Raw genomic sequence first — 27,669 nt, 5'->3', positions numbered from 1 at the left:
TAGAGGATGGATGGATGGATGGATGGATGGATGGATGGATGGATGGATGGGATGGATAGAATGCCCTGATGCAAGTTACCAAGTATTTTCACTAGGCTTTTCCTGGCCTGATGCTTTGTTCACACAGGGTGGAGAAGAAAGCCAAGTGATGACATCCCCCAGAACACCAAGGTTCAAACATGTCAAACTTGCCACTGGGCACAAGGGAACAGGGAAGGCAACACCCACAGGGATCTGTGCTGAGATCCCCTCTGATGACATGCCAAAGGACTGACATGCAAGGCCCAGCAATCACAGAAAATATACTTTTCCAGTGAGTTATAGCCAGATACATCAGACTCTTCCTGCTCTGCACTTGCTGGGCTAAAGATGTTGGCAGACAGATGAACTTGATCACTGACACATGGACCATTCCCTGCCCATGAACATTCCAAAGGGGAAACACATTCTACTGCAACTCAGCCCAAGCATTCAATGCAATGGGTGTAGAAGGTGCTGCAAAGGGCAGGACCTTGCTGACCACACATTCAGAGGTAACCTCTTTGCAGTCAGGGATAACTGGGACATCTGAAGCTGTAAGGAATGGTTGAGTATGTTTGGGCATATGAAGGTTAGATGGAAGTTCCACAGAAAGAATCTGGAGATTTGTAGATAGGGTTTGTGTCTGTTGTATCATTACTAATGGGAGAGTTTGAGACTTACTCTTCAGGACAGACCCCAGTGACCACTCCACAATCTTTCCAAATTTTATCTCTATCTGCTTTTTCTCTTTCATATTTTGGAACACTTTTCATTTTTTCCCCTCTCTATTCTTGTCCAGTATTTTGCCTGTAGCATTCCTCTTCCCACTCCCCTCGCCAGCAATCCTAGCTTCCCACAGCTCTCCATGCCAGAGCAAGTGGTGTACAAACACTAGCTGCAATGGGACAAGAACTTGTGTCAACACACTGAAATAAACCAAACAAAATAATTTTTTAAGATTTATTGAATCCAAAGTCCAGCAGAAACAGATGTACAAACTTTGCTTGTACAGTGCTTGGGGAATGGGATGTGGAGGGTGGAGGCAGCAGCAGAGCCCAGAGTTGGTGCTGGATCACGTTCCAGTGGGAGTCAGGACCTCCTCCATGCACTGTGCTGAGCAGGCTGCTATTGCTCAGCCAGCTATGGGTCTTTGGCAGCAGCAGAGCATGAGGTCAGGGGAGGGGAAGGTATGTTCAATAGAGGCTGAACAGATGCACTCTGGTGCACAGAGAAGTTGGATATTGCTTCTACACTGTCCTGGGCTGAGCAGTCCCAGGCAAGGATAGGACAACCATGAACATGGGGCAGGAGCCAGTACCACAGGAGAACTGGAACCACCCTCTGCTGATTACTCCAACTTCCAGTGGATTTGGTTCTGTAAATGGATGTGCCTCTGGTGCACATCCACACAGAACAGTGAATACAGGCCTCTGCACCCAGCAAAGGAAAGGCTCAGCAAGCTCTGATGCTCCTGCAGCCTCAGAAGCCAAATGCCTGATCATGCTAAGTCTGTAAATGCCTGGCCATGAGAAATCTGCTGCCACAAGAACCATCTGAGGTGCTGGAGCATCTCAGCTGTCACTCAGTTTTACAGCATTTATGCCAAGCCTTATGAAGCCACATACACATCACATGTTTTGGTGAGAGCAGGGTGGTTACTTTGCTTTCCTTTATTCAATCATGCTTTAGAATCAAATCAATTATTAGCACTGCAACACATCTTTCTGTTTCCATAAAGAGCCTACAAAAACAGCTGCTCAGTGGCCACAGCAACCTCTGTTATAGAGCTGGGGATGCGGGCACAGGGGAGGCACAGCCCTGCCATGGAACAACTGTCTAGGTACAGTCACAACACCAACTGCAGGACAGGAATAGGACCAGGGAACAGCGTGCTCAACACATTACAGCATCTCCCTGGCAGAACTTCAAGGGCCTGGACATCTGCCCAGAACATGTCAAGGGTAAAAAAAAAAAAAATAAAAAAACCCCTTAAAATCCACTTACCCAAGGATATGAACAAGCCTTAGCCAGAAACATCCCCAACTCTTCTTGCTTGCAACAGCTTCAGTTTCTTCTGCAAGGTGGCAAAATGACTGAATGCAGTAGAAGGCCAAACCTTGCACTACAGGATCAATGCTTGTACAGAGAATAAAAACAACTTTACCCCACGGAGAACAAACATCCCTAAGTAGGGGCTGGATGGGTTCAGATCCCATAACCTTTGCAGTATCCCAAGGCCATGGAGCAGTGCAGCACAGCACCACACACACCCCCAGAGGGGCACTGCTGCTTAGAGCTTCCCCCTCACCCCAGGTCCCAGCAGATGAAGCAGAGTCAGTTTGGCCCCTGCACAGACACAGCAGATGATGCTAATCAGAGAGTGCAGGACTTCTGGCAGGCCTGGCTGCAGCTTTGGCTCAGAAGCTATTCCATGTTTTTCAATAAAGTACTTGCAACTGTAAAAGAGACAGAACTCAGACCAAATCCTCACAGGAAGACTTATGTGTGGCAAGAATCCAAAAGAGAGGAAAAAAAGGAATCACAACATCTCTCTCATATTAACAGAGAGCAGGAAGAAAAGGACACAGTGACCCAAAAATCAGTATGATTCAAGAGTCTGGGAGATAGAGCAGAATCTGGGTGCTAACAAGCATTGCCTGATGCACCATGGAGACAACAAGCAAAGTAACACTGTACAATTTTTTACAATATGGATCTGGCACAGTGATTTTTAGACCAGATCAGCAAGTCCTACCATTAAACAACCACTGCATGTTAACCAGCCTTCAAAACAACATCAAAATACAGTCTACCATTATATGAAGTGGCACTACTCACTGACTCATAAAGAAAAAAAACAAAACCAGAAGGCTATGGACAGCTGCACCACAGGCAATACCTTTTCAACAGGAAAGGTCTGTTCCACCAGCCCCAGAAATTTGTAAGGAGTCCATTTCTCTATTACTTAGCATGCACCTCACTACAGAATACAGTAATCAAGATAAAAATACTTCCTTGAATGAATAAAGATGGCAAGTCCTCCTAACTTATAAGCTTGATGGATCCATCCTCTGCCAGAGTCAGAACATGATCTGGGTTTCCCTACCCCAGAGAGGTCAGGATGTGCCACAAGCCATTTACAGCCCTGTGAAGAGCACATCATGGTTAAAGCAACTACAGAACAGGTTGGTTGTGTCTACAAAGGAAAAGCTCTCCAGCATGATCATGTCACCACTGCACTATTGTATCCATTATACTCCCTGACACACCACAGTGGAGGGAGTGGGAAGCAGAGCAGGGGTACAAAATAATGCAAGACAGGGATGGGGAAAAAGAGTCAGATGAGGAGCTTTTCTATTTATCTATTTAGTGGAAGGGCTAAGGAACAAGTTACAATCAAAAGCTTATCACACACAGAGGCTTCAAATCTCATAATATTAAATAATTCACATGTTCATTTATGGGGCAACTTTTTCAACCTTCAGCTGATGGGCAAGAGCACCTTTATAAAATATTAAGACAATTCCAGCAAAATCTTGCAAGGTAATGGGCAAGAGTCATTTTAGAGAGATGTCAAGGCAGGACAGTTTAGTGACTCAGCCAAAAGCAATGTTAGAGTTCACTGAAGAATGCAGGGGGTTCATGTCCAGTAACTATTTAAAACAATCCCTAAAATGGTATTTAATAAGCTAAGAAAATTACAAATAAAAAACCACTTATGTAAACACAAGACCTTATGGAGAGAGAAGTCTTCCAGAGGAAGCACACCTCATGATGTTAAGAGGTTGCAATAAGGACTTCTAGATTCTAAACTGAGGTTTCTTCAATACTTTCCACATTAATCAAAGTGAAGCAACCCAACCAAATGCCTGGCAGCAGTTTTTCTGGCTGCAGGCAGGACAATCATCACAATCTATATGAGCAAACACGTGACCTGAAGTCAGTCAGAAAGGGAAAAAGGCAGGAACTTTTTCATACAGTCCTAGTTTACATATACAGGGCCATAAATAAAACACGATATTAAATTTAACCTTAATTCAGAAGATAATTCATCCCAATTCTGTGGTTCAGGAGCTGGTTTTGTTACTCTCCAGCTCTGAACACACCTGATAGCATCAGGTCTGACCTCATCTGGGGACCTGATGACTCTGGTGCTACCCTCAGCATGTATCATGAAGGGAATAACACATCTGTCCAACCCCTCTGTGCCACACCAGCTCAGGCAGTATCAGCCCTGAGCACAAGGCTCATGTTCCAGAACACATCCACCCAACCAAGCTGGGCTCAGCCCTGTGCATGATAAATTCTGTAGGGGCAACACCCCAAATCTGCAGAGCACAGCAGCTTGTGAGGACAGAGCTTTTGTCAGAAACCCCAACAACGATTTCTGAAAAACTGAAGAATGGGAAAGAAAGAACTCCCAGTTCTTCTACAGGACAAAGATGGGATGTGAATGAATTCACAGCACTTGCAACAAATCTGTTTCAATATTCAAGCTGGAATTTTCATACAGGTTCAGGTGAAGTCAGCACATAAAGTGAAAAACTGAAAAAAGAGAAAGCTGACATGGGATGAGAAGACAACTGAGCAACTCAGTGGAACTAAGCTGAAGTTGATGGGCAGTGGACAAGTCAACCACAAATGAAAAAGATTCCCAAAGACACAAAGAATTACCTTTTTTTAATAAAGATAATATAATTTTGAGAATTTTAAAATTCCAAATTTTAAAAAAAATATTTTTTAAATTTTAATTTTAAAAGGTGTTCAGCTGATCTGCAAAGGGTAGAAGCAGGAAAGGAAAATATGAGAATGAGTTAAGTAATGCCAGAGAAACTCAGATTCTTCAACATATGAGGCATCAGGGAAGGCATTAAAATATACATAGAATAATTGTACACATAGAGTGAAGATGAAAAAAGAAACAATATAATGAGTTGTGTATTCCCAGGATAAATAAAAATTAAGTGCTCCTCAGATTACTTTCCTATGATGGCATTTTACATACACTGAACACAAGATTGATTCCATATGGGAAAAAAAAATCTTAACACTAAAAATATGTGAAAGCTTAAGTTCAAAGGAAATCCTTTTGTTTTATTACAAGAAGCCCAAACTTCCTATTAAGTTCTTTAGTATGACCTTAATTTTGACTTAAACTAAAAAAAAATAAAAATAAATAAAAGCTATTTTCAAAATAGCAGATGGTGCAGTACAGTAAGAGCAGATTCCAGAAAGAAACAACCAGTTTCAACTGGTCTCAGGACACGTCCTCCAATATGAGATTTTTAACTTTTTTTTTTTTTTTCCCAAATGTGGCTAGGCAGCCTGTATTGCTCAGCCTTATGTTGTGGACTGAACACTTATTAGTGGCTGGAGTGCACTACCTCTGATTCTGGAGTGCATCTTGCAGTTTAGTTTAGAAGAAACAGGGCAGCACAACCAAAAATGTAAATGAAAGTACAGGCAGTGGTGACAACCAGGAGATTCACTTAAATAAATAAACCCCTTCTCCAAAAATAAGACTCATGTAGATAAATCCAAAGGGCTCTGACTTACAAAGGCCAGAAACCTCAAATCTGCTGTAGCATGTATCTTGTTTTGGCAGGGTATGTTTTTTATGCACCACAATAATCTTCACCCACCCAGGCGAGCTCTCACATGGTGAGGAATTTTTCTAAAAATCCATTCTGCACAAATGGATTCAATAATTCTAGAGCTGACCCATCAAACTGACCCACTTTTGCTCTCTTTTCTTTCACTGTGCAATGCTAAAAGCTGCCATTTCTAAACATACTGATGGCCTCTGAGGAGGTACAAATTATGCTTTCAGGTAAAAGCATAGTTAAGTCAGCAAAAAGTCTATCCAAGTGAAGTTTCAGGAGAAGGTTTCAGCCTAAATAAAAATTCAGGGAGAAACAGCCAGCCAAATCAGCTGCAGGTCACTATACCTGGAAAGAAGCCCCTTTGTAAAAGTGTCTCCATGATCAGGATAACTGTTAATTGGGAGGAAATTTAATTGAGGTTTTCAAGACATATCTCTTTCTATCAAAAATAACCTCTGATCACTGTTAACTACGTGATTTGGGAGAATAAAGTTTCCCAGAGGAGCAGTTCCAACCTGCATTACCTGTGTGATGAACCAGGTAAGTGGACAGATCCAAGTTAATAACAACCCCAGAATCAAGCAGTGCCCCCCACCCATTATTATTAATCCAATTACATGACCCATTTTACATTCAGCCCCACAAACTGGTTTGATAGGATAAATTAGAGGGTACCAGAGGCATAAGCAATTTTGTGGACAGGAACTGGCACGGCCAGCTGAAGGACTCACTGCATGTGTAACAAACACCTGTCTAAGGCTTTGCTATGACACCATGTGGAAATCCCTCATGCCTTTTTGGACAACTGTTTTTAAGGATAGTTCTGACAGAGCTTTGCAGCAGGACCAACACCATAAGGTACTATAAACCAGAGCTTCATCAGCTGCATAAATAAATAAACTTAATAGAAATTACTTCTAAAGACAGAAAATCAAGCAGTGTGTCCAAGCTGCTGATGTAGCCAAGAGGCTCTGAAAGCAGACTGATTCACTGTTTGTTTGCCACATACTGCTCATGCATTTAATCCCATACTTCAGGGCTGTTGCTGATTTCTCCAAAAGCCAAGGGCCTGATTTTCCCAGGTAACCATGAAGCTTCTTCCCCTCCTGTTTCTGCTGAAGCCGTAAGAATTGTGAAAGCTTGGCAAGGATTTTCCTTTGCCCTTGTTTCCAGGATGGGATAAGAGCCACTTCCTGGACTTGCTCTGAATTTTAATGTTTTCTTTTACTATAAAAAGTAAGATACTGGTGCTTGTGATACATTCAGTGATTAAATGTTCAGAAAACATCTACAAGAGTTGTTGTAAATCAAGAAAACCTGACAAACAGGGAAGGGTGAAGAGCCAGGGATGTATGATTTGGAGAGAAGACCACAAAGCAGTGGTAAGATTTTCATGCATAGAACTACAAAGAGGAAAGGAATTAATTATTTTCCACCTCCACGTGATCCAAGAATAGACTCAGATTACATGGGATATTCAGCTTTGTCATCAGGAAAAGTTTCCAGCACAAGGACAGTGTTGGAAGAAGTTGCCAGAAAAATAATGAAAGACTGGTTTAGACACACACCTGTCAGGCAGGACTAATGCATAATTGAATTCGCTTCAGATCAGATGATTTGGTGAGGTCTCAGCTTCTATAATTACTACATTTAGCACTGGGACTCAGGCCTTTAGCACAGGTCCTTTGTTTGTCAGTACAGTCACAGAAAGTAACAATCCAAAGCATAAACTGAAAACTTCCTTAAGTGAAACTTTTACATTTGAAGTAAAAAGATTCCATGGCAATCACAGAAAACAAAAGGAAAACAAAACAAAAAAACCCAACCAACCAAAACAAAAACAAAAAACCAACCAAAACAAAACAAAAAAGAAAAACCAACCATAACAAAACAAAAAAGAAAAACCAACCAAAAAAAACCCCAAAAAACCACAAAAAGCCACACCAAAACTGGCTAGAAGGAAAACCTGGAAGACTTCAGCGGAACTTCTCACTTGTAGCAGGATTAACTTAAGAGTTACATGAGGCAGCCAGAGCCTTGTGGAACTGAAACTGGAAAATCTAAGTACAGAGCCTCTGCAGAAACTCATCCCCAACTCTGATGAGGAAAAACATGAGAATTTAACTTGTGCAGCACCAGGAGTTGGACTCAATGATCCTTGTGAATCCCTTCCAACTTGGGACATTCTATGATTTTGTGATACAACACCTACCAACCTTCCCTTCTCTGGCTGCTCCCAGAGGGGAGCACACTAGCATGAAAAACCCTTGGGAACATGCCTAAGGAAGAAACAAGTAACTTTTTTCTCTCAAAGAAATGAACAGGAGGACTGAGTCCTCAACAGTCTTGCTCCCCCTGCTTGCATCTCCCCTGACAGGATAGCATGTAAGATAAGCTGAGAAATAAAGTCCTACCTCCAAATGTCATCAGAAACCTGTCAGCAAGAAAACTCAAAGGAAAGGATCTCCAAACAAAGGTAAAATGGAAAGCCCAGTCCATGTGCTGGTTTATGGAGGACAAAGGATGGCTTCCACAGAGGAGGAGAGCATGGGGAATTCTTAATTTGCAGGGGTCATTTCTATTTTATCTTTATGTCTCAATAAATGGGTTGCTCACGAGGACCTTTTACAGAACAAAAGACTCAGGCCACCTGGACAAAATGTTTCTGGTTTTGCTGACATGGCTCACAGCACTACAGACCCAGAAGCCAAACCACAATAGGGAGCAGGTCTCTGTACACCAAATTCTCCTGATTTATCTGGCTGCACACTAATTCAAGTCTGTAAAACATTCTTGAATTTGAAAGCTTGCTCTTTTAACAGAGAGTTTGGAGCAGCCAAATAGTGAATAAGCCAAGCAGTATCTTTTTGTTTGAAAAGCAAGCTGAAAAAATTGCCAGTGTTTCTGAAAACCAAAGAATGGTGAGTGAAAGCTGGCACTCCCTTCAACATGTACAATGCTGCATAGCAGGGCAAGTCATTTATTAACCAGAGGGTGTTTAAAGTCTCTAAAAGTGATTGGTCAGCTCCTATCTATGCTGTTTAAGAAACTGAAGCAGGGCATGCCTAAGGGTGTGGTTTCACAACATTTTAGGCAGAATTAAGAACTTGCTGCTACCTTAGAGATTCATCCCTCTTTCCCTCTCTGTTGGGTTTACCCTTAAAGAGCTCAAACAAATGAAATGTTACTTCTCAAGAGCATGAAGACTTGAACTAATGCAGAATATCACATGCAGAGGAGACTCATTTCCAGTGAGCAATCTCATCCATGTTAAGGATAGGACACTTATCATCTTCCCCTTTCATGAAGGTTTGGTAAAACCTTGTAGCAAAGCACCGACACATTTTCAGCAGGGCTTAGAAAAACTTCCTGGACTGAGGACTAAATAATAATAATAAAATAAAAGATGCAGATATGTTACTTGCAGGATGCACAAGTAAGAACATTGCTCCATGAGTCCTGAAGGAACCAGCCCACCACAATCCCAACACAGCTGAGGCAGGCAGGTTCCTGCCTGGATAAAAGCTGGCCTGGCCAAGGTGACAGCTGCCAGAGCCAAAGGCTTGCACCAGGGAAGAAGAGTGACTGTGCAGATGGGATGGGGAGGAAGGAAGGGTCAGGTGTCTCTCCTTTGGTGACAGAGTTAGATCAGTTCAGCTGCAACATGTAATTTCATCCTCAAATACCAAAATGCTGAGCACACAGCATTTTCAGCACACAGTGAAAAAAAACTGAATATGGGGAAAGAAGTAAGCAGACATTTCATTAAAAGCCACTGGTTTAAAGCAGAATGCCTATTAGCAAATGTTCTAAATGTCTTTAATTTTTTTTTTAAAAAATCAAGATATGTCAGGGTCACAAAAGTTGGTAGTTAATAATAATCCCACATTTATTTCAGACCTGCTGACTGAATTTCAAAGCACAGCACAAAGAAACCCTGAGTCGAACATGGACAGGGAACTCTCCAATTAAGAGCAGTCTCTATTCCTAATGCAGACAGGGATAGTTAAGGGAACTCAGCTCATGTGGCTCCAATCACACTTGTAACCTTCAGAGAAAGCTCAGCACTACCCCCACCAGCACCCAGCTGGGCTGAAGCCAAAATAAATTTGGCAATAAAGCACAAATGCCCCGACTTGGAACTGGATATGACCAAAGTGTTTGTCCTTGTGGGGGAAAAGGAGTTTGAGACAGAACCCAGCAGCAAGATTTCTCTTTGAATTAGAACTCCCAGAGTACCACCAAGGATCCCCAGTGAAACTGGGGACAAGAAAGGGACCAACTTTGGCTCCTGTACCAGACTCTGGGCTCCCAACCACGACAGGGTGGTTACACACTTCCCTGGCAACACACTGAGTGAAAATCGATCTGTTAAAGCAGAAGTGACTTAGAAAGGGTCTAAGGAGACAAACTTGTCAGGGTTTCAGGTCACAAAAAGTTAAAATTACACTTTGATGCGAAGCCAAGTCAAGACTCCAGTCTGTCACTTCTTTGTGAGCTCTCACTTACTCTGTTCTGTGAAGGACCTGATAACAGTTAAGCCTGCAAATATGTTTCTCACTTCAGTTACTTGAACAATATACTATAAAAAATAAAAAAAATCACACTTATTCTCCAAAAGCCAGGAAGATAATTATTGAGCTGTAATACAGAGCCATGCAGTTAATCTTATACAGGTGATGGGAGAGCGACCTAACTCTGACCACAGAATGAATCTTGGCAGCATAAGCTGCATGTGATCAAACAAACAACAGGTTCATGGGATCAAATTTGTACAATGCATTGCTAAATAAGCACTATCTCAAGTCTCAAGTTCACTTTATGCTTTATTTCACTGAGAGAAAAGAATTCCATGTTCATCACATGCACTCTAGAAGTGACAGCACTTTGACTCAAACTGGCCATAAATGCTGCCCATGTAACTCCTGGGCTTTAAAGCCCTTTATCAGAATTGGTTTGGGTAATTTTTAGTCACCAAAGGAAAAAAAAAAAAAAAAAAGAAGAAATTACACTGGCTGTTCAATTTCAGGACAGCACACTTGAGAAATTCAGTACACACCATCTCAGGTTAGTATTGAACCATGTATGTACCTGTGTTATAACCCCAGAAGAATCCTAATTTAAGCACAATCCAACCAATCATCTGCAAGGCCAAGTCTACAAGACATTCCCCCCATCTTTCCATCACACATGCCACAGAGCCATTTCTTGACCTGAACAGGCTCCATTAATAGCCAAACAACACCTTTTCCATGCCATTCAACCCTGGAAGGAGATGATGGGACTAGATTCATGCTTTGCCTTGTACATGACACACAGCTCACCTGGATCAGGAGGACTGGGGGGAAAGTGCAGAGAGAGCAGGACTGACTGGTACAGTTCTCATAACAATTACTAACAAATACAGTATGCAGTAAGATGCAAATTCTTTAAATTCTTTAAAGCACAGGTGCCACTGAAGCCTTTTTCCCCAAAATATCAGATCTTTCTTTTGTTAGGACATTCCCAAAACATTCTCCTTTTGAGATACCAAGATCCATAGCTGAACACAGATTTCGTCTTTAAAACAACTTCACCAGAAGCAACACCCAAGGCCAAAGAAGCCCCCATCAGTGACCAGCTGTCATTCATTCTGGCATCTGAAGAACATTTACTTTCTACCAAATACAACCCCCAGTTGAAAGAAATTCTAGCATAGCAGTCACTGTGTCAATACATATCTAGAAACTGTTACTTTACTCAATAAATAGGATACCATCAAAGAAGGATTGCCAATTACTTATTTCTGAAAAGAAGCCACTTAACCAACTTAGAGGCAAATCCAAAACCACACATTTCAAACAAAAGAAGCAACAATATTAACTGGAAACACCACTCTACCACATTTTTGTAGTCTTTCAGTGGGAAGAAGGAAGGGAGACAATACAACAGGCCAATTATCCTGTCATTTTCAGATTCTTTCATGTAAATTTGTCAAGTGGAGTATACAGATTAAATACAAAATGATTTTCCTACATTCTTTTCAGACACAAAGAAGAGTTTGCCTGTCTGAAAGCTCACCACTTTACCCATTACTCATTAATTTAGTCTTAATTTCTATTATCTAATAAAATTATCATGGCTGCATTGGCACCAGTAACTCAATTTAAGATAACACTCAATAGGTTGAAGCTTCCAGATATAAGACAATTATAGTAATGCAATTTTATTAATAGAAACACACATTCACTAATTCATATATAAAAAGAAAAATCTTTATTTCAAATGCACATTTAACACAGACTGTAAATCAAAATAGACCTTAACAGTGACTTACCAGGAAGCCTGTTCATGTTGACTCCTTGAGCAGAAAGTCCTATTCCCATGTACCTTCAAAAAACCCAAACAAAATAGCAGTCAAGCAAAAGAATGGTCATGGCACAAGATTCTCTGCAACAGAAATATAGCACTAAAATAAACCCAACCCACACATAAATTATTTAAGAATGACAAAATTACTAAAGATTTTCCATTACTCATGTCTTTTATTGAATCCAAGATAAAATGTCAGTCTCCTTTAGTAACTGATAGCTTTCCAATGTACAATTACAGTTACTCTTTAGCTCTTATTTGGTAGGAAAAGAACTGGACAACAATCAGCAATTTAATTTCCAATTTGCTTTTTGTGAGGTATTTTTATTCATCTATCAGAAAAAAACCTATTTATATAGGTGATTAACAGGACAGTAAAAAAACACCTAAGTGCAGATATAGTATATGAGGACAGATGTCTGTGTAGCCTGATGTACTGTCTCCAAAAATAGCTGATAGTGGATGCAGAGGACAGAGCACACAGTTGTACTTTCCAAGAACACTCTTTCATTGTTCAGCATCTATTTTACACAATCTCACTTTCTGAACCTTTGTAAGCTCTTTGAAAAGGCAACATCCTACAGCTTCCCATTCAATTCCTATTTTTCCTTTGTACTTACATTTTTAAAATTGGAAGAGAGAGGAAAAGCATTTCCCTGACAGCTTTCTTAAGGCTTTTTCAAGTCCTGATTCACATCCCACCCCCCAAAGGTCTCTTCTTAAGGCTGGTTAATTACAGTCTACTCAGCTGTTCTTATGGAAGCTCATCTCTACCTCAGTGCTCCTGCTACACTTCCAGTTCTGTAACTTCTCTGAGGAGCAGGGAATAACCAGAGCCACCAGCATCACACAATACAAGCCCAAGGTGATTACAGATAACAGCATAACAATGTTCTCTGTTTTGGTTTCTATTCCTCCCCCTCCAGATTTCTATTATTCCATTTATGTTTTGACTGCAGGTGAGAACTGAACTCACTTTTCCATGGAAGTGGGACACAGCTTGACCCTGCACTCAAGTGGCAGTCCAGAGGCCATTTGTTGTATCAAGTTGGGATTGTTTATTCTGCCCTCATAAGAATAATTTTGCACCTGTCCAGCAGGAAAGTAAGGCAAAGACAGCCTTCACAAAATCTCCTCTTCCTTACTGTAATACTTAATGCACATTCCCATTTTGTGTCTTCTGTTAATTTCCGTGGTCTGGAATTTTCTTAATATTCTCTGGTAGCACAGCTCAGGGTTTTTTTCAACATACTCCCATATTTTTAGGTTACTGAGTTTTGAAATTAAAAATTATTTTTTAATAATTTAATCTTTTTAAAGAAAAATATTCCTTTAAGATTTCAGACTTTGAGCCAGATGTCCCTCAGTTCATTTTGGACAACCTTATTGGTTTTTTTAAGCTTAAAAGTTTGTTATTTCAATTTTTCTCATTGAATAAAATTTGAACTTTTGAGGTGTGTATCCCTATTGCCTCTCATCCCTGTGTCTAATTTTGTCAACTGTCTGATCCTCCAATAAAATGTCTTCTTAAACAGTCTCTGTACCATCTCAAAGTATTTACCCTTCTGATTTTATTAGCTGTTCTTAAACAAGCTTCTTCAATTTACAAGGCATGCTTTCTGACTTTTTTTCTTGTTGGGTGGTGGGGTTTTTGGATGAACACTGAAGTGGCAGGGTCTCAGGGCCTTTTATAGCCCTTCTCAAAGGATACCAAACATCAGTGATTATGGTCACTGCTGCAGAGCAACTTCTAAACACACCTTTGCTGTAAACATTTTCTGCACTTCTCAGAGTACGAGTCAGAAGTTACATCCTCAGGAGCTCCCTGACTCATGAGAGCTTCTCCAAAGCAGGCATTTGTGGCATCTAAAAATTCAACCCCACAGTGTCATCTGACATAAATCCATCTGTAATAAACTGAATTTGGGGATATTTTTACAGCCTTCCAGGCACAATATGGAAGATTTTCCCCTATGTCTGCAAGGATTACTCTAGCTCCTCCCTGCCATCTTCTTAGTCCACTGGCAGGTAAGAGCTCTTGTTCAATTTCTGTGTTTCTAATGAGTCTGGACTCTTCTGCTGCTACAGAGATTTCCTTACTACATGGTGGGTTTTACCATGTGCTTTTTTTTAACTATGTGTGCAAGCAGCCAGGATCCCAGTCCACAGCTACAACTGCACTCAGCTCTGTGAGAGCAGTGACAAGAGCCACCTCTGCCAACTGCTCCAGCCTGAGAGGAGCTCCAAGTGATTCCAAGTACCCAACTGCTTCAGCTCAATGTAAAAGCACCATCTAAACCTGAAGCAGTAACACCAGAGTGATCATCCTGATACTGGCAGGTCTGAAACACTTAGCAAAGACCTGTCCAGGAGCAGACCATTCTGCTTCTCTGGCAGAACCATCCCCACCAACTTCACCAGGTCACATCACCAAGCCACAGACCTCCTGGATTTGTTGGCTGTGAGAAATTTTGTTCAAAGAGCAGGACGTGCCTCTTGGCATAGGGAATGTTTCTTATGTCCTGATCTATTTGGCTCAGCTGAAGGTAAAACACTGCAGAGCTGTGGCCACTTTGTCATGTGGTGGTGTCAGATTCCTTCCTTTCAGTATCAGGCAGCACAACTCCGCTGGCACGGGGCCACAGGACAACTCCATCCCTCCTTACTGCCCGAGGGAGCTTGTCTGCTCCTCTGCCTCTACATCTGCTGCTGTTGACATGAACAGACCTAGAACTGAACAGAGGAACACCTCTGCACACAGTCTTGGCACAGCTTCACCACAATCCCAGCTGCAGCACTTCCATGGGTGCCCTTTGTCCCCATCCCTTGCTGGGTCCGTATTGCACAAGGGTGGCAACACCAAGGAAAACACTGGAAATTAGAGGAAATAACCTAATTGTTGAACTCAGATAAAATAGGTCATCGCCCACTTCTGCTTATCCTGCTTAACTTCATTATTTTCTATGCAGATTCATCCCCCCCCCCTCTTTTGTGTACAGCAGCAAATCTGATGCACATAACCACAGACAAAACTTATACAATAGTATCTTTCCATTTTCAGACAACATAGCTTTAAATTGAGATTGGAAACTTGTATTTTTATAAAAAGCAAGCACTACAACTCCACAAATTCTAAATTTAAGATTACACTTTAATCTAGATACACAACACCATGGAAATATGTTGCTAAAAAAAAGGAACATGACCACAAACTTTCCTGGTTCACAGTTTTTTGCTCTTCAACTTCTGCTCCCATTTAAAGCTCAAGACAAACTTTAAAAATAAGACCATAATGGCTGTAGAACTGTAGATAGAATTTGCAGACAACCTAAAATAAAAACAGACTCCCTCACTATGCTGAGTTTCAACTCCACAGCCCACAGCTTAGATCCAGAATTTCAAATTGTCACAGACTTGACTGCTGGGTTTTGTTTTAGAAAATGCTACTTTGCTTTTCCCATCTACAATCAATTTATGTAATTACATCCAGAAGTAATGGATGAAACGAGCTTTAGGATCAATAAAGCCTCAGAGAAAAAAAATCACTCTATTCTCTTGAAAATTGGGAGGAAAAAAAAAAATTAATCTTCAACTCCACCACCCCCAAAAGCACCAGATGCTTTCTGAACTTGGTGCAGAACAGCTTCTCACTTCCTCGATTCCAAATGTTCCAAATCAGTTTTGTGTATGAAACAAATACAATACTAGTTAAACAGTATTTGTGGGCATCATCAAGAGCAAACTACTGCCTTTTATTTTTTTTTAATAATGAATCAATTATGATATTCAATATCATTGAACATAAATCTCTATGGCCTGCATGCCTGTATCACCCCTGGTTTCAGGCCATAATGGTGTGAATAGACTCCCTGTGGGGTATCCCTTAACTGGAGTTCCCTTTTGAGAGATTCAAATAGGTTCTTAAAAAAAAATAAAAAGGATACACAGGAATGTCAGCACCCAGAGAAAAACATAATTTTTGGGGTAATAATACATTTATATCCATTATCCATCATAGGTAAGATGCAAAGGTAAACAAAGTGACCTCCTCAATCCATCTTCTCAGCCGTGAACACTGAGTACTTGGAACTGCTCCCCACACCTAATCTGAAGCTCCAAAAATGCTGCATCAGTAGACCAATTCCAAATAGAGCAGACTGACAAAAATACACACAGACACATGCTGGTGATTCAGTCAGAACAGTCTTGTTTCCACTCACCAGCAGCCTCAGCAGTTACCATAGCACCAAATTTTTCCAGGCTCCTAGTTCACCTCAGCCCAGCCCAGCACTGGTTGCTTCAGAAAATGTGACTGAATCAGCCACACTTCCCAACATCAGCTCTGCCTGCTTCATCCACACCCTGGCTCTGCCTGGCCTCAGCAGGAAAATGAAGGACCTTGGTAAAAAACTCTCATGTCAAAAGATGCTGGCTCCACACACAACCAGTAGTATTCCCAGGATTCTTCCCTCTAGGTCTTACAGCGCTATGACTGTGCTAAGATTAAGCTCAAAGACACAAAGATTTTTTGGGTGCCTTCCCAGTTCCCAAGTACTTCAGCTGCTCCAGCACAGTGACATCCAAACAGGACAGCATTCACTTCTGGCCCTCAAGACAACTTGGGTGGTGGACTCTGCAGCGCAGATGTTTTCAAAGCTGCATTTTTAATTTGGATTTTTTTTAAATATGTATTTTTTTTGTTTCTGTCAATAAAAGACTTTCCCTTGGAAAATATATGCAAAGCCAAAATGAAGAGTGTAGTTCTAAATTAAAATTTAAGTTTTAAAAGATACAAAATATCTCAAATGCACTGACTCAGGAAGAATTATATATTGTCACTGGGCAGAAATTATCTGAAAAACAATGAGAAAAGTTATTTCACAGAACTGACAACATTTGACTGACCTAAAGTGACACAAAGAGATCTCCCAATGAAGCTGCTCTAAGCATTAGAGTCATAAAAGTAGAGAAGACACTGATGGCTGTGTTTAGTTTGTCCCAGAAGGAGAATCCACCCATATGAGAAGCAATTCTTTGAGTCTAAAGATGTTTCTCCAGAACAAACATGATACCCAGAGAACCTGCCAAAAAGTCAACGTAAGTAAAGTTTTTTGTGTAGTCTAAAGATATTTTGTATGAGCAAACCCACAAAAATCCTTGTGAACCCAGCAGAAAAACTTCAGAACAGACCTGCCCTTTGACAGCAAGGGACTAATGCTGAAATTCCAGGATTTGCACCTATTTGTCTTTTCCAGTGCAGGACTGAAGAACCCATTGAGAAGAACAGAGGAGAACACAGCAAGAGAACTCATGTAGACCTGTACTACATTCTTCAGTTTCAAGAATCCCAGGAGCAAAGAACATCTCATGGAAAGCACCCAGCACTTGGGAAGCACTGTTATGTTCAAAATAAAGGCAGGGCAGAAGGAGGGAAAAAGCAATTAGCCCATGGTCCTCACTGGACAAGCAGTATACTTTAAACAAAAGGACATATTTCTTTCCCTTAAAAGCTACAAGACTTTCTCCAATAGACTTGGACTGAATATTCATCTTTAACACTAGCTGACAATTAGCAAGGCAGATTTATTAAGGCTCTCCCAGAGGAAGAAAGACAGTATAAATAATAAATACAGGTTTCCCCTGTATTTATTGTTTAGCCTGTTGAAAGATACCAAGTCAGGATGGTGAAACAATCCCTGACACTCTTCTTCCAAGTGGCTGTGAGGTTCAACCCAGATGGCAGACAAAATTTAACACATCTGAAAGCTGGGGAAAAAAAGGGGGAAAAAAAATATTACATTGGTTTAGCACTGGCTGGGTAACAGCTATGAGCCCAAAACTCTTCTTTCCTGAGCCAGCCCCACCCTGGCACACTACAGGAGGCTGGAACGAGGCTGCCAGGGATGCCAACAGGCACTGAGGTCCAAGCATGGAAGAGTTAAGACCAGAGAGGTTCAATAATTTGTTCTGAAGGCCATGACTTCCAGTAAAGCAGCCGTTCCCTGTTCAGTTGTGAACCAACATTAACACAACATGCGGTAGAAATTCCTGGGATTGGCATTTTATTATGTGGCTCAGCCAAACCCAAGCAATCCTGCTGAGCCACGAGTTAAACAAGGGATGTTCCACTCTTCCAGAGGTTTGTGATTCAAAGGCTTCCTGTATCCTGCAGTTTTTTCTAATAACCACACCTATGTGGCAGGAATCCTGTCCTCCCAGCTATCGTGCACCCTTACTCTTTCAACGTGCACAGTTAAATCTAAAATAAACAAACTAAATTATTTAGTTAGAGGTGAATAATACACCACACTGGTGGCATTTCAGAGACTTCCACAGTCTCTTGTGCAAAGCTCTGAATTATCATTCTTGTCTGAGGTGGGTCCTGACTTCATGCCAGGTTTAAAGAGTGGCTAGAAATGATAACCCTTATCAACTCCCCACTTGAAACCACACTGTCCCAGTTGTGGTGGAGGAAGGGGAACATTGTTTCAAAGCAGTGAAAAAACAAGTTACATCTGTTTAAAAAATTTACCTATGGCATATAAAATACTGGATTCCAACAGTCTCTGATTCCTCAGTCTAACAACAAATATTTTGGAACTACTTCATAATGGAATATGATCTCTAGAGTGGAAGTGGTTCTGGTTTTATTTGTGCATATTGTGCTGTTCTGTGATGGTGCTTCAGAAATAGCACTGATGGGCTCCAGGAAGAATCCAAATTCCCCAAGAAGAGGTCAATAAAGACAAATAATACAAGGCCAAAAAGAAGGGGATAAAGGGAAGAAAATGAATTTTATAAGAGCTCATTAAAAACAACTGCAAGTGTCCTGAGGCAAGGAGGAGTCCATTGTACATCAGCCCTTAGAAAGGCAGAGAATCCTTAAAAGCTGAAGACTGTGGAAAGGAAGGTGAGTGAGCAGGACAAAACTGAGAGGCAGCAATCTGGTAACATAACACATCTTCTCAGGGTGGTTATGAGTAATTAGTGACAAAATGACAGAGGAAGAATGAAAAGCTATTTTTGACAGACCAAGGTATCATATTCCCAGCTCCCTTCCAATTTTAGGATCGTGTTCAACTGGTATGTGCTAGCTTTAAGAAGGACAAACCCATCCCTTGTCTGTGCTACCTTCAGGAAAGGAAGACTGATGATGCAGATTAACAATGTTTAATTAATTAACACTGAAAGATGGAAAATACAGAGATGAAGACTTGACCTGAGCACCATTTAAGAAAGAAAAGGCACAATATGAGCACCACCAGGATAAAATCACCACTAAAATCTGTCAAGAATAACCAGTTTCTCTATCTGCCCCAATCATCACCAAAACAGAACCCCAAACCCTGTGGTCAAATGCAAATGTAGCTGAAGCAAATGTGTCTCACCAATTTATCATATTTTTCACTCTTGGCAGCTGACTCTTTCTCCAAGTCAGCTGATATCCAACAAAGTTCACACACAAACCATAGCAGTGGCAAATGGTGCCTAAAGTCTGGGAACAGCACAAAGCATTACTGATACTCATTCACTGATTATTTATTCTGGTTACACCCAACTGAATAAGGAAGATTTTTGTTCAGGTTGTCCTGCTGATTAACAAACCTCACTTCCAAATGCACTGCTCAGAGTCACTGAAAATGTATCAGGGAAGTTTCCACAACAGGTTTCCACAACTGAATGGACTTAAGATTGTTTGATTGCCAGTCTAAATAACAGAACATTTTTTCTGCCATGAACAAAGCCTAGAAAACAGTAAAAAAATATGCTAAGAGTTACCACAAATGTCTAACAGAAAGGCATCCAAAAGAGGGAAAGTCATATAAAGACTGTTTCATTCTGGTGACTAATCTTGCACTTCAGTCCAACATAACAGACAGATTCAAAATGCACTCTGAGCCTCTGCTTTTTCCTCTGAAAAACAGGGGGAAACAATATAAATGCAATACCCAAATCAGAAGCAAACACTCCACCACCAGCTAGCTGTCTCTTAAGGGGTATTCTCACATCCTTATAGGCTAATTCCCTCTGGTTTAGGCTTGGATGGTAACAATTCTTATGAAATGAGAATTTACCTGCTAATAATTAATGAAATTGCAGAAAGAAGTAACTGTAATATTTACATAAGATCTGGATGAGGGATTAATAATGGTGGAAAATATCTCAGAGAAAAAGTAACACTTGAAGTTTTGAGAGATGTACTGGTGAAATAAGAACACTTTCTCTTTAAACAGCAGCAGAAAGTCAGAGCTGGGGTGAGTGCTGGGAAAGCACCACACACTGAACTCACAGACCTTTACACACTGACATCTCCACAACAAGGGACAAAGGCTTCATGTGGACCCGAGCATCAACACAAAGAAATTGTAAACAAGCAGGCAGATTGTAGTGTGGAAACAGAGATCCAGTCTTATATCACAGGTACAATGTAAATCCCATTGCTAGAAAAGCAGTTTAAAAAATTAATCTGGCCACAGAGCTGACATAACACAATTAACACAATTCAGCTTCAGTGGAGAGCTGAAGAAAAAGAGTCAAAGTTTCACACTGGATGATAAATTCTTCAGCAGTTCATCATTTCAAGGCTTCTCGAGTGAAAGAAAAAGGTTTTTCCTATATAAAAGTTATCCAGCAAACAAAATTTAATTATTAAATAGAATTCCTTAGATCTGCAAGCTTAGAATATGTAAATAATTAGTTCCCATTATTCTGTGATTTGATTTAACTGCAAACATATTCTGAAGAACTGAGCATAGCAATGTTTTACATATTGATTTTGCTAGATTTTGCTTTTGTCACATTCTTAAATTTTCTATAACAGATACTCAGAAATAGCAGAGGGAGAGGGGATGAAAAAAATAACCAAACAAAAATAACCCTTTCCTGAAATTTTTCTTCTTCACTGTGCAAAATTTCCTAAGAAGCTGAACTGAAAACCCCAACAGCAACAAAAATAATTATCACAGTCTGAAATCTAGGAAATCTCAGACCTCAGACATACCTAAATCCACACCTCACAAGTGGAAAAGTCACATATCACCATCACTGCTTCCATTTCATTGCTTTATTTCACAGATTATTTTAATGATAAATTGATACTCAACTATTACAATGGATGGCCCATGATACTGCTATAAAACACTCAGATTCAATTTCCACTTCACTGATAAAAAAAAAAGGAATTTAAAAAAGCCATCAACTGCAAAACAGATATTCCAAACTCATGACTCCTTTACACTGAAAAGCTGCTCTCAATATTACTGCCTTTTGGAAGAGAGTAACAGAACAATGACAAAGAAATAACAACTTGTACGAGGTGTCATCAACTGACATGAAACCTCTGCAGAAAATGAGTCTTTACACCTGAGAGCACCAAGGCACAGTTGGTAGCTGAGCAAGAAGGACTTGCTTGGGCAATCTGCAAATTTGGAACAAGGCAGAAACTGTTTATGAAATCTACTTGGGGGCTTTATTTATGTGTTGGGTAGTTAAAGTGAGTGTCTGCAAAAAAGCATAAATTCAAACAAGCAGACCTACTTGCAATCTGAACAACCCCCTCTGTGCTGATTTTGGATTCTTGGAAACCAGGATGGAAAAATATAAAAAGGGGGGAGGAAAACAATTATTTACAGGCTTACCAGTGACAAAACAGAGATCACAGAAAAAATCCCCAGTTCTTACAGAATATCCTTTATCCAGACAGGCAGGGCACTCCAAAGTGTCTGAGCATAAGCAGCCAATGCTGTCAGAACTCTGCATGGACAGGCCTCTGTCAGCATCTGGAACCCATTAGAGAACACGAGCAAAAGGCTTTTCACAGAGCCATCACACTCACCATATGCTGAGGAGAAATGGAAAGTTGGCAAGGAGAAACATAAGCAAGGAGAAGGGGCAGATGATTTGTTACTAATGTACAGACTGCAACCAACCAACACATCTGACCTTTATTTTTCTTTTTCAGTCAGAGAGAAACTAAGCTATTTTTAAGTCTGGCTTATGGTGCACTTGTGTATGAAAGCTAAAGGAAGATTTTAAATAAACTATGGTATGGACTAAGCTCGATTAGCTCTTCAGCCACTCTCTTCAAAGAACTCTTTCCTCCCTCTCTCAGAAAACTCTCCTCAACCTAAACTAGTGCTGACCAACATCTCTGGACAACAGGCTGCACAGCTCAAAGCAACTGTGGAATGGTGCTGGAAGAAGGATACCAGCATTCCCTTATGGGAATTTATGTGGTTTATGTCTTTCCAGCTTCCCTCTCCTGCCTTTCTGGGTCTCCACCTAATGCAGAACTCACTGTTTCAAGTACTGATCCAGCAAAAAGGCTGTGAGCACAATCGAGCTCACAACACAGTCACTAGTGGTGGCACACAAAAACACATCTTGGCAAAAAGAAAAGCCAGACTGAGATGCTTTCTGGGATGGCTCAAAGTACTCATGAAACCACTGGGCTGCCCTAGTATAGAGGGCTGGGCCCCCTGGCACCTCCTCTGCCCACAGAACACGCCTGCTGTGCTTGCACAGAGTCACTATTGGAAGACAGTGCCTCTGTCCCCACCAGAGAGGTCAGGATGCCAGCACAGCAAAGTATCCTTGAGCAAGCAGCTGTCCAAGACTAAACCATTCCCAGAAAGACAGCAATCCACAGGCTGCTGGGCTGTCTGTTCCAGCAGCTCAGAAATGGAGAGGAGGCGGCAAGACAGGTGACTTTTGCCAGAATTCAGAACCCATGCATCATCAGGGTTGGCCTCTGAAATGTCCTCCCCAGTCACACTCCATCACAACCCAGCACGTGGCTGGGGGAGGTAAAACCAGTCAAGAAACCAAACTGGTGGTCAGGAACACACAATGTCACCCCCAGACAGCTCACCTTGCCCCAGCATAGAGAGGACAACAAGGATGACTTATCCTTCTGAGTCACAACAGCCTCTGAGTTGTGGGTTGGCTGCCCTACCCTGATGAGTCTCTCCCTGTTCCTGTTTACCAAGCAGAGATCGTGTAGTGGGGAAAGAGAGGCTGTGAGATGTGCTGACAAATCACCACCAAACAGAACCATGTATTGGAGGGAGAGGGGACAAGAGTTCAGTGCTGCAAATACAGCAAAGGTTGAACTGTTACGAACAGTACCAGGATAAAAGCCTGAGTTATTTGTGGCAGCTCAGGAACAGAGGAGTCACAAGCATTTTTGCCAATCTGCTCATCTGAGGAGTGCTGGAAGCAGGCCATTCACAGATTCATAGAGAGGTTTGGACAGGAAGGGACCTTGGGACATTCCTTCTTCATCCTTCTGCCCAAAGCATAAGTAACTCTGAAACTTCTATCAGCCAGCAGGGCTCCCTCAGGCAAATCTGATGAGGGAGATGCCAGTGCCTTTCCAGGCATCCTGTTTGGGTGCACAACCATTTTCACAAAGGAAAATTCTTTCTTATGTCCAGCTGGCATTTCCTTTGCCACAACTTGTGACCCATTACCTCTTCTCCTTTTGTTCCAGTTGACAACACTCAGGTGACAAGCACACAATGTCTCAGGAATTAGCTACCAGCAGCAGTCTTAAAACAAAACTGTTCAACAACACTTTGAATGGAATTGAGGGTTGGTGCAATCCTACCCTTTCATCTCTCAGCTTGGGCCATCCCTTTATTGACTTGCCTTCAATTAATAAAGGGAACCCTGAAAAGTGTCCTCAACTTAATGAGAAAAAAAAAAAAAGGAGCAATTTCTGAAAGTGACGTCAGTAGATGAAATCATCATCCATTACTTTTTGGCCAGCTTTCCACCAGTTATCTCCCTGAACCAGCTCACCATAGGACAGGGTAACAGCCTGTCTGCATGAGGGAAGGAGTAGAGGCATACAGCAAATGCAAGGGCAGAATCCCACAGCACTGACATATATCGTCCTAAAGTGCTGTGGAACCACTCCCTGTGTGCTCAGCACAGACAAGGAGGTGACAAGAGGGCTGGGACAAGAGACTGAAAATGAAAAATTAAATTCTCCTCTGCTCTGAGGGTAAGAACATCTCCCACCTCAAGAAGTAGCAACTGATCAACAGACTGACACATCTGATTTGTTCCATGTTACCTAGAAATCTTGTCAAGACAATTTTTCAGTGGTATCCTGGCAGCCTCCCCTCTCCCAGAAAAAAAACTAAACAAAACTTCACAAAAAACAAACTCAGTAAATCAACATGAGCTCTTATTTATCAAGACTAAATCCACCAGGATAAAAAACAGCCACCATTCAACTAAAATAAAGTCTGAATCACACTTGTGCCTCTCAAAGGACTGTGGTTTTATCTCGTGAGCAATGAAAGATCCAAAGCTAAGAAAAGCTGATCTATCTCAGAAGTTTCTTACATACACCAAATGGACTTTCTGGATGCTGTACTTGCTTTAAAATAACCTCCAGCAAATGATTTTACCAATGCTGAGGCAGAAAAGTCCAGTGATGACAAAGACAGAGTTTTCATAAATCATTTTGTTTGCTCCCTTAACAAAAGCACCTTTCTGGGGCAGGTGCATTAAGGCACAGGGGAGACAAGGCAGTGCAAAAGAGGAAATTTTTCTACCAACTGTGGCAGGGCAAAGCAACTTGTGCCTGTGCTGCTGCAGTCTCTCCCTCCCTCTTCCCCTGTGCTAGCTCTGGGGTGAGCACAGGAGTTCTCAGCCTGGAAAACAGGGGGAGGCAGGGATGTGTGTTTTGACTGCTAGGATGTGATCTGGTGGGAGAATACAGGAGAGAACCACAGCATACTGGTTTTAAATCTCCTTAGTCCAATGAAAAACAGGGGAGAAGTTAAAACGGTGGTCCTGACACCTGAGTCATCTCCACAGCTCAGGTTTCTTTCCCACAGTGACATCACCAATCTAAAATGGCACTGCCTGATGCCAATTCAAGAAGCCTCTTATCAGAGCATGTCACACACAGGCAACATCCCTTGGCAGGCTGCAAACAGCATCTTGTGAACTTTGGGATTCTTCTCCATTAAGAGCCTTGGGGAGCTTCTATCCCACTTCTTATCTAAAACCTTAGATTCTGTTGTTTATTAGCAAGTGTCAGTTTTTAACCAGAGTGCAGAACCCTAAACTAACAATGCTGAGCACAGAAAAACAACAGTTTTGAGCAAAATCAGACTCCTCAACACTTCCTGAAATTCACTTCACAAAAGCCTTTCTTGAGCAAGTCTTGTTTCAAAAGCAAATCACTCACATTTTATACCTAAATGTGAAATGCCATCACAAATTCCAGAAAGAGATACACAGGGAATAACTTCACATCATTTCCTCACTACCTCATACAGAAGACAAACCAGCTCTAGGGCAAAGGCTGAAATACCCATTCTGAAAACCTCTTCCTCTCCCCTTGCTAAAGGGCTTCCTTCCAGTGTTATTCCTAAGGACAGGCTTTGCCACTTACACTGCTTGAAAACTTCATTCCCTCAATCCCTTCTTCAAATGACTGGACCTTCAATCCTTTAAAATGAAGTCACCATGATGGAATAAACATTGTGGAGCCTCCTCAGAAGAAATCTCTGCCACAGTTCACCAGTACAACACACTGAGCCTCCAGCAGGAACAATTCAAACTATTAAAGGTGAGATACACAAAAGCACCTTCTCAAGTGACAGCCAGGCAGCAGCTACAGTGGAAATTCACAACCACAAATCCCCAGCACCACCCTGTGCGAGATAAAACTTGGATCTGTCTCTACCAGCAAAAGAAAAACAAGGCACAGGAATGGCTGAGACATCAGAGAGGCTCTCAAAGCCTCGGCACTGCCCTGACCTCAGATCAGAGCTATCAGCAGCTCCTGTTCAGGTTGTTGTGTTAACACACATGGTTGTCTCTTTGGAATTATTCTTGGAAAGTCACTGTAATTACAGAATACAATAAAAACAACAGATCATTAATACAGAAAACTCTGATCTTGGGAGACAAGCAGAAAATTCCATTATCTCCCTTTAAGATTGATCTAGACTGCAGTAAGGATTAAGTGCTGTTCAGTGACCTTTTGTAATGTGATTTCTTTGGAAAATTGTCTTGAAGCTCACTGCAAATTATTTCAGTTTTAGCAGTTACATAAACTAATCCAGGGCAGTGTTTCAAAACAGACAAGCAGTTAACAGCCAGGTCAGTGAAATGAAGGAATAAGGATGGTCTTTTCCCTGCATTTATAAGGAATTCAGCCCAGCATCCATCTTTGCAGATAACCTAGTAATTATCAAGGGCCTAAATGCAGCACAACCTGAGATCCTTCACAAGTCCCTTTACAAGTAGGCCACTTCTCAATTCAACAATGACAGCAAAAAAATTCAACTATAACAAGTTTTCACTTTCATTTGGTTTTTAGTAGGAATATCTGCTGCCCTTCCCCACAACCCTTAAACTGGTCAGAGATCAAATATCACACTTGAAGGACTAGATTCATTAATTGCACCCAAACCCTCCTCCTGTGTGGCTTTCCTCTCCAGATAATATTCCTGCCATATTCGTCCTTTAACAATGAACAATGCCAGGGCCATCCACACAGAACAGACTGACACCTTCACAATGAGCAAAAATTAAATCCATGTTAACAAGAGAACTCCAGACCTTGTTAGAAATGCCCCTTTATTACTTTCCCCAGTGCTCCAGTACTCTTCACCACATCAACCTCACTGCAGCAGTCCAAAATTAAGCTCAACCTTCCTCCCTTCTGCTTCACTTCACTTCTGAGGCATCATAATTCCAGAAATCAGTCACCAGACCTTGCTAGCAAGAAGAAAACCCATTTTAATTCATATTGCACCACAGATCCTCAGTTTACTGAATTTTTTAGAAGTGTCCATCTCCAAGGGCTCAGGACACAGCTGTGCCAGTGCCTCTGCTTCCAGGGCATTCCACCTCATTTACATCCATTCATCAGGAGGACAAAACCTGCCCATGCTGTACCTGCCTGCTGCACCCAGCAGCCACGGGACCTCCAACACTTCTGGAAAGGAGGCCTGAGTCCAGCAGAGCTGCCAGACACATCCCCAGCCACTGAGCTGCAATGAGGCACTTACCCATCTCTACCTTTACTGACGATCTTCACTTCAAAGTAATAAATGCCACAGGCTGCAGGGATGGGGTGAGTGGCCCTGACCGAGGCAGCATCTTTGTGATTTTTACCGTGACCTAAGAAAGAACAGAAATGTAAGTACTGAGGGGATCTGGCCTATCACATATCCTAATCTAAAACCTCACTATCTGAAACCAGCAGGGATCTGTTTCTACACGGAGCCAGCCATTTAAAACACACTTTCCAGAGAACCAGCATATACAACCCTGCACTGCCACCAAGAACAATTCCTACAGCACAAGCATTTCAGTTTTCCCTTTGTTTTTGCTATGAGTTTTTGTGAAAGACTCTCAGTACCACCTCTCCCACTCCCCACAGACATAATTTGAAGACCAGTGTACACAGACAGAAGACAAAAATGATTACACAAGAGGGGAATGACATCAGTGTTTACTAGCCAGGCAGGAAAAGGAATAATCAGCTCTGCGCTGGGTGGGTAGGGAGAACAGCTCCAGTAGCGAGCAAGGAAAACATCACACTCCAAGTCTGCGAGCAACTATTTAGTGTAAACCCGAGGAGCCAAAGCCCCAATTACGCAGCGTTTCGGGGCCATCCGACCCCTGGGCTGGGTTTTAAGCAAGATGACAGAGTAAACAG

At 41.6% G+C, this 27,669-nt stretch overlaps 1 protein-coding gene and 1 long non-coding RNA gene across 3 annotated transcripts in view; both read right to left on the bottom strand.

Moving 5' to 3' along the window:
- The window catches only part of RANBP10 (RAN binding protein 10), a 64,899-nt gene that overhangs the window by 36,593 nt on the left and 637 nt on the right, over window positions 1–27,669 (bottom strand). The window contains exons 2-3 of one of the 2 annotated variants that reach the window (XM_015639636.3): window positions 27,017–27,128; window positions 11,941–11,993 (exon numbers count right to left, since the gene is read on the bottom strand). In XM_015639636.3, the coding sequence (XP_015495122.1) occupies window positions 11,941–11,993; window positions 27,017–27,128 (165 nt within the window). The remainder of the gene's footprint in view (window positions 1–11,940; window positions 11,994–27,016; window positions 27,129–27,669) is intronic. The other variant, XM_033517126.1, reaches the window with a different exon arrangement.
- LOC117244975 lies at window positions 137–11,912 on the bottom strand. Its single transcript, XR_004499015.1, has 2 exons — window positions 4,053–11,912; window positions 137–2,477 (listed from the first exon to the last, which is right to left on the bottom strand). It is a non-coding gene; the product is annotated as an uncharacterized LOC117244975 (long non-coding RNA).

The sequence above is a fragment of the Parus major genome, chromosome 11 (genome assembly GCF_001522545.3).
Source record: "Parus major isolate Abel chromosome 11, Parus_major1.1, whole genome shotgun sequence".
Classification (NCBI taxonomy): Eukaryota; Metazoa; Chordata; class Aves; order Passeriformes; family Paridae; genus Parus; species Parus major.
Note: the sequence above shows the minus strand (reverse complement) of the source record. Positions and strands in the feature narration are given on the sequence as shown.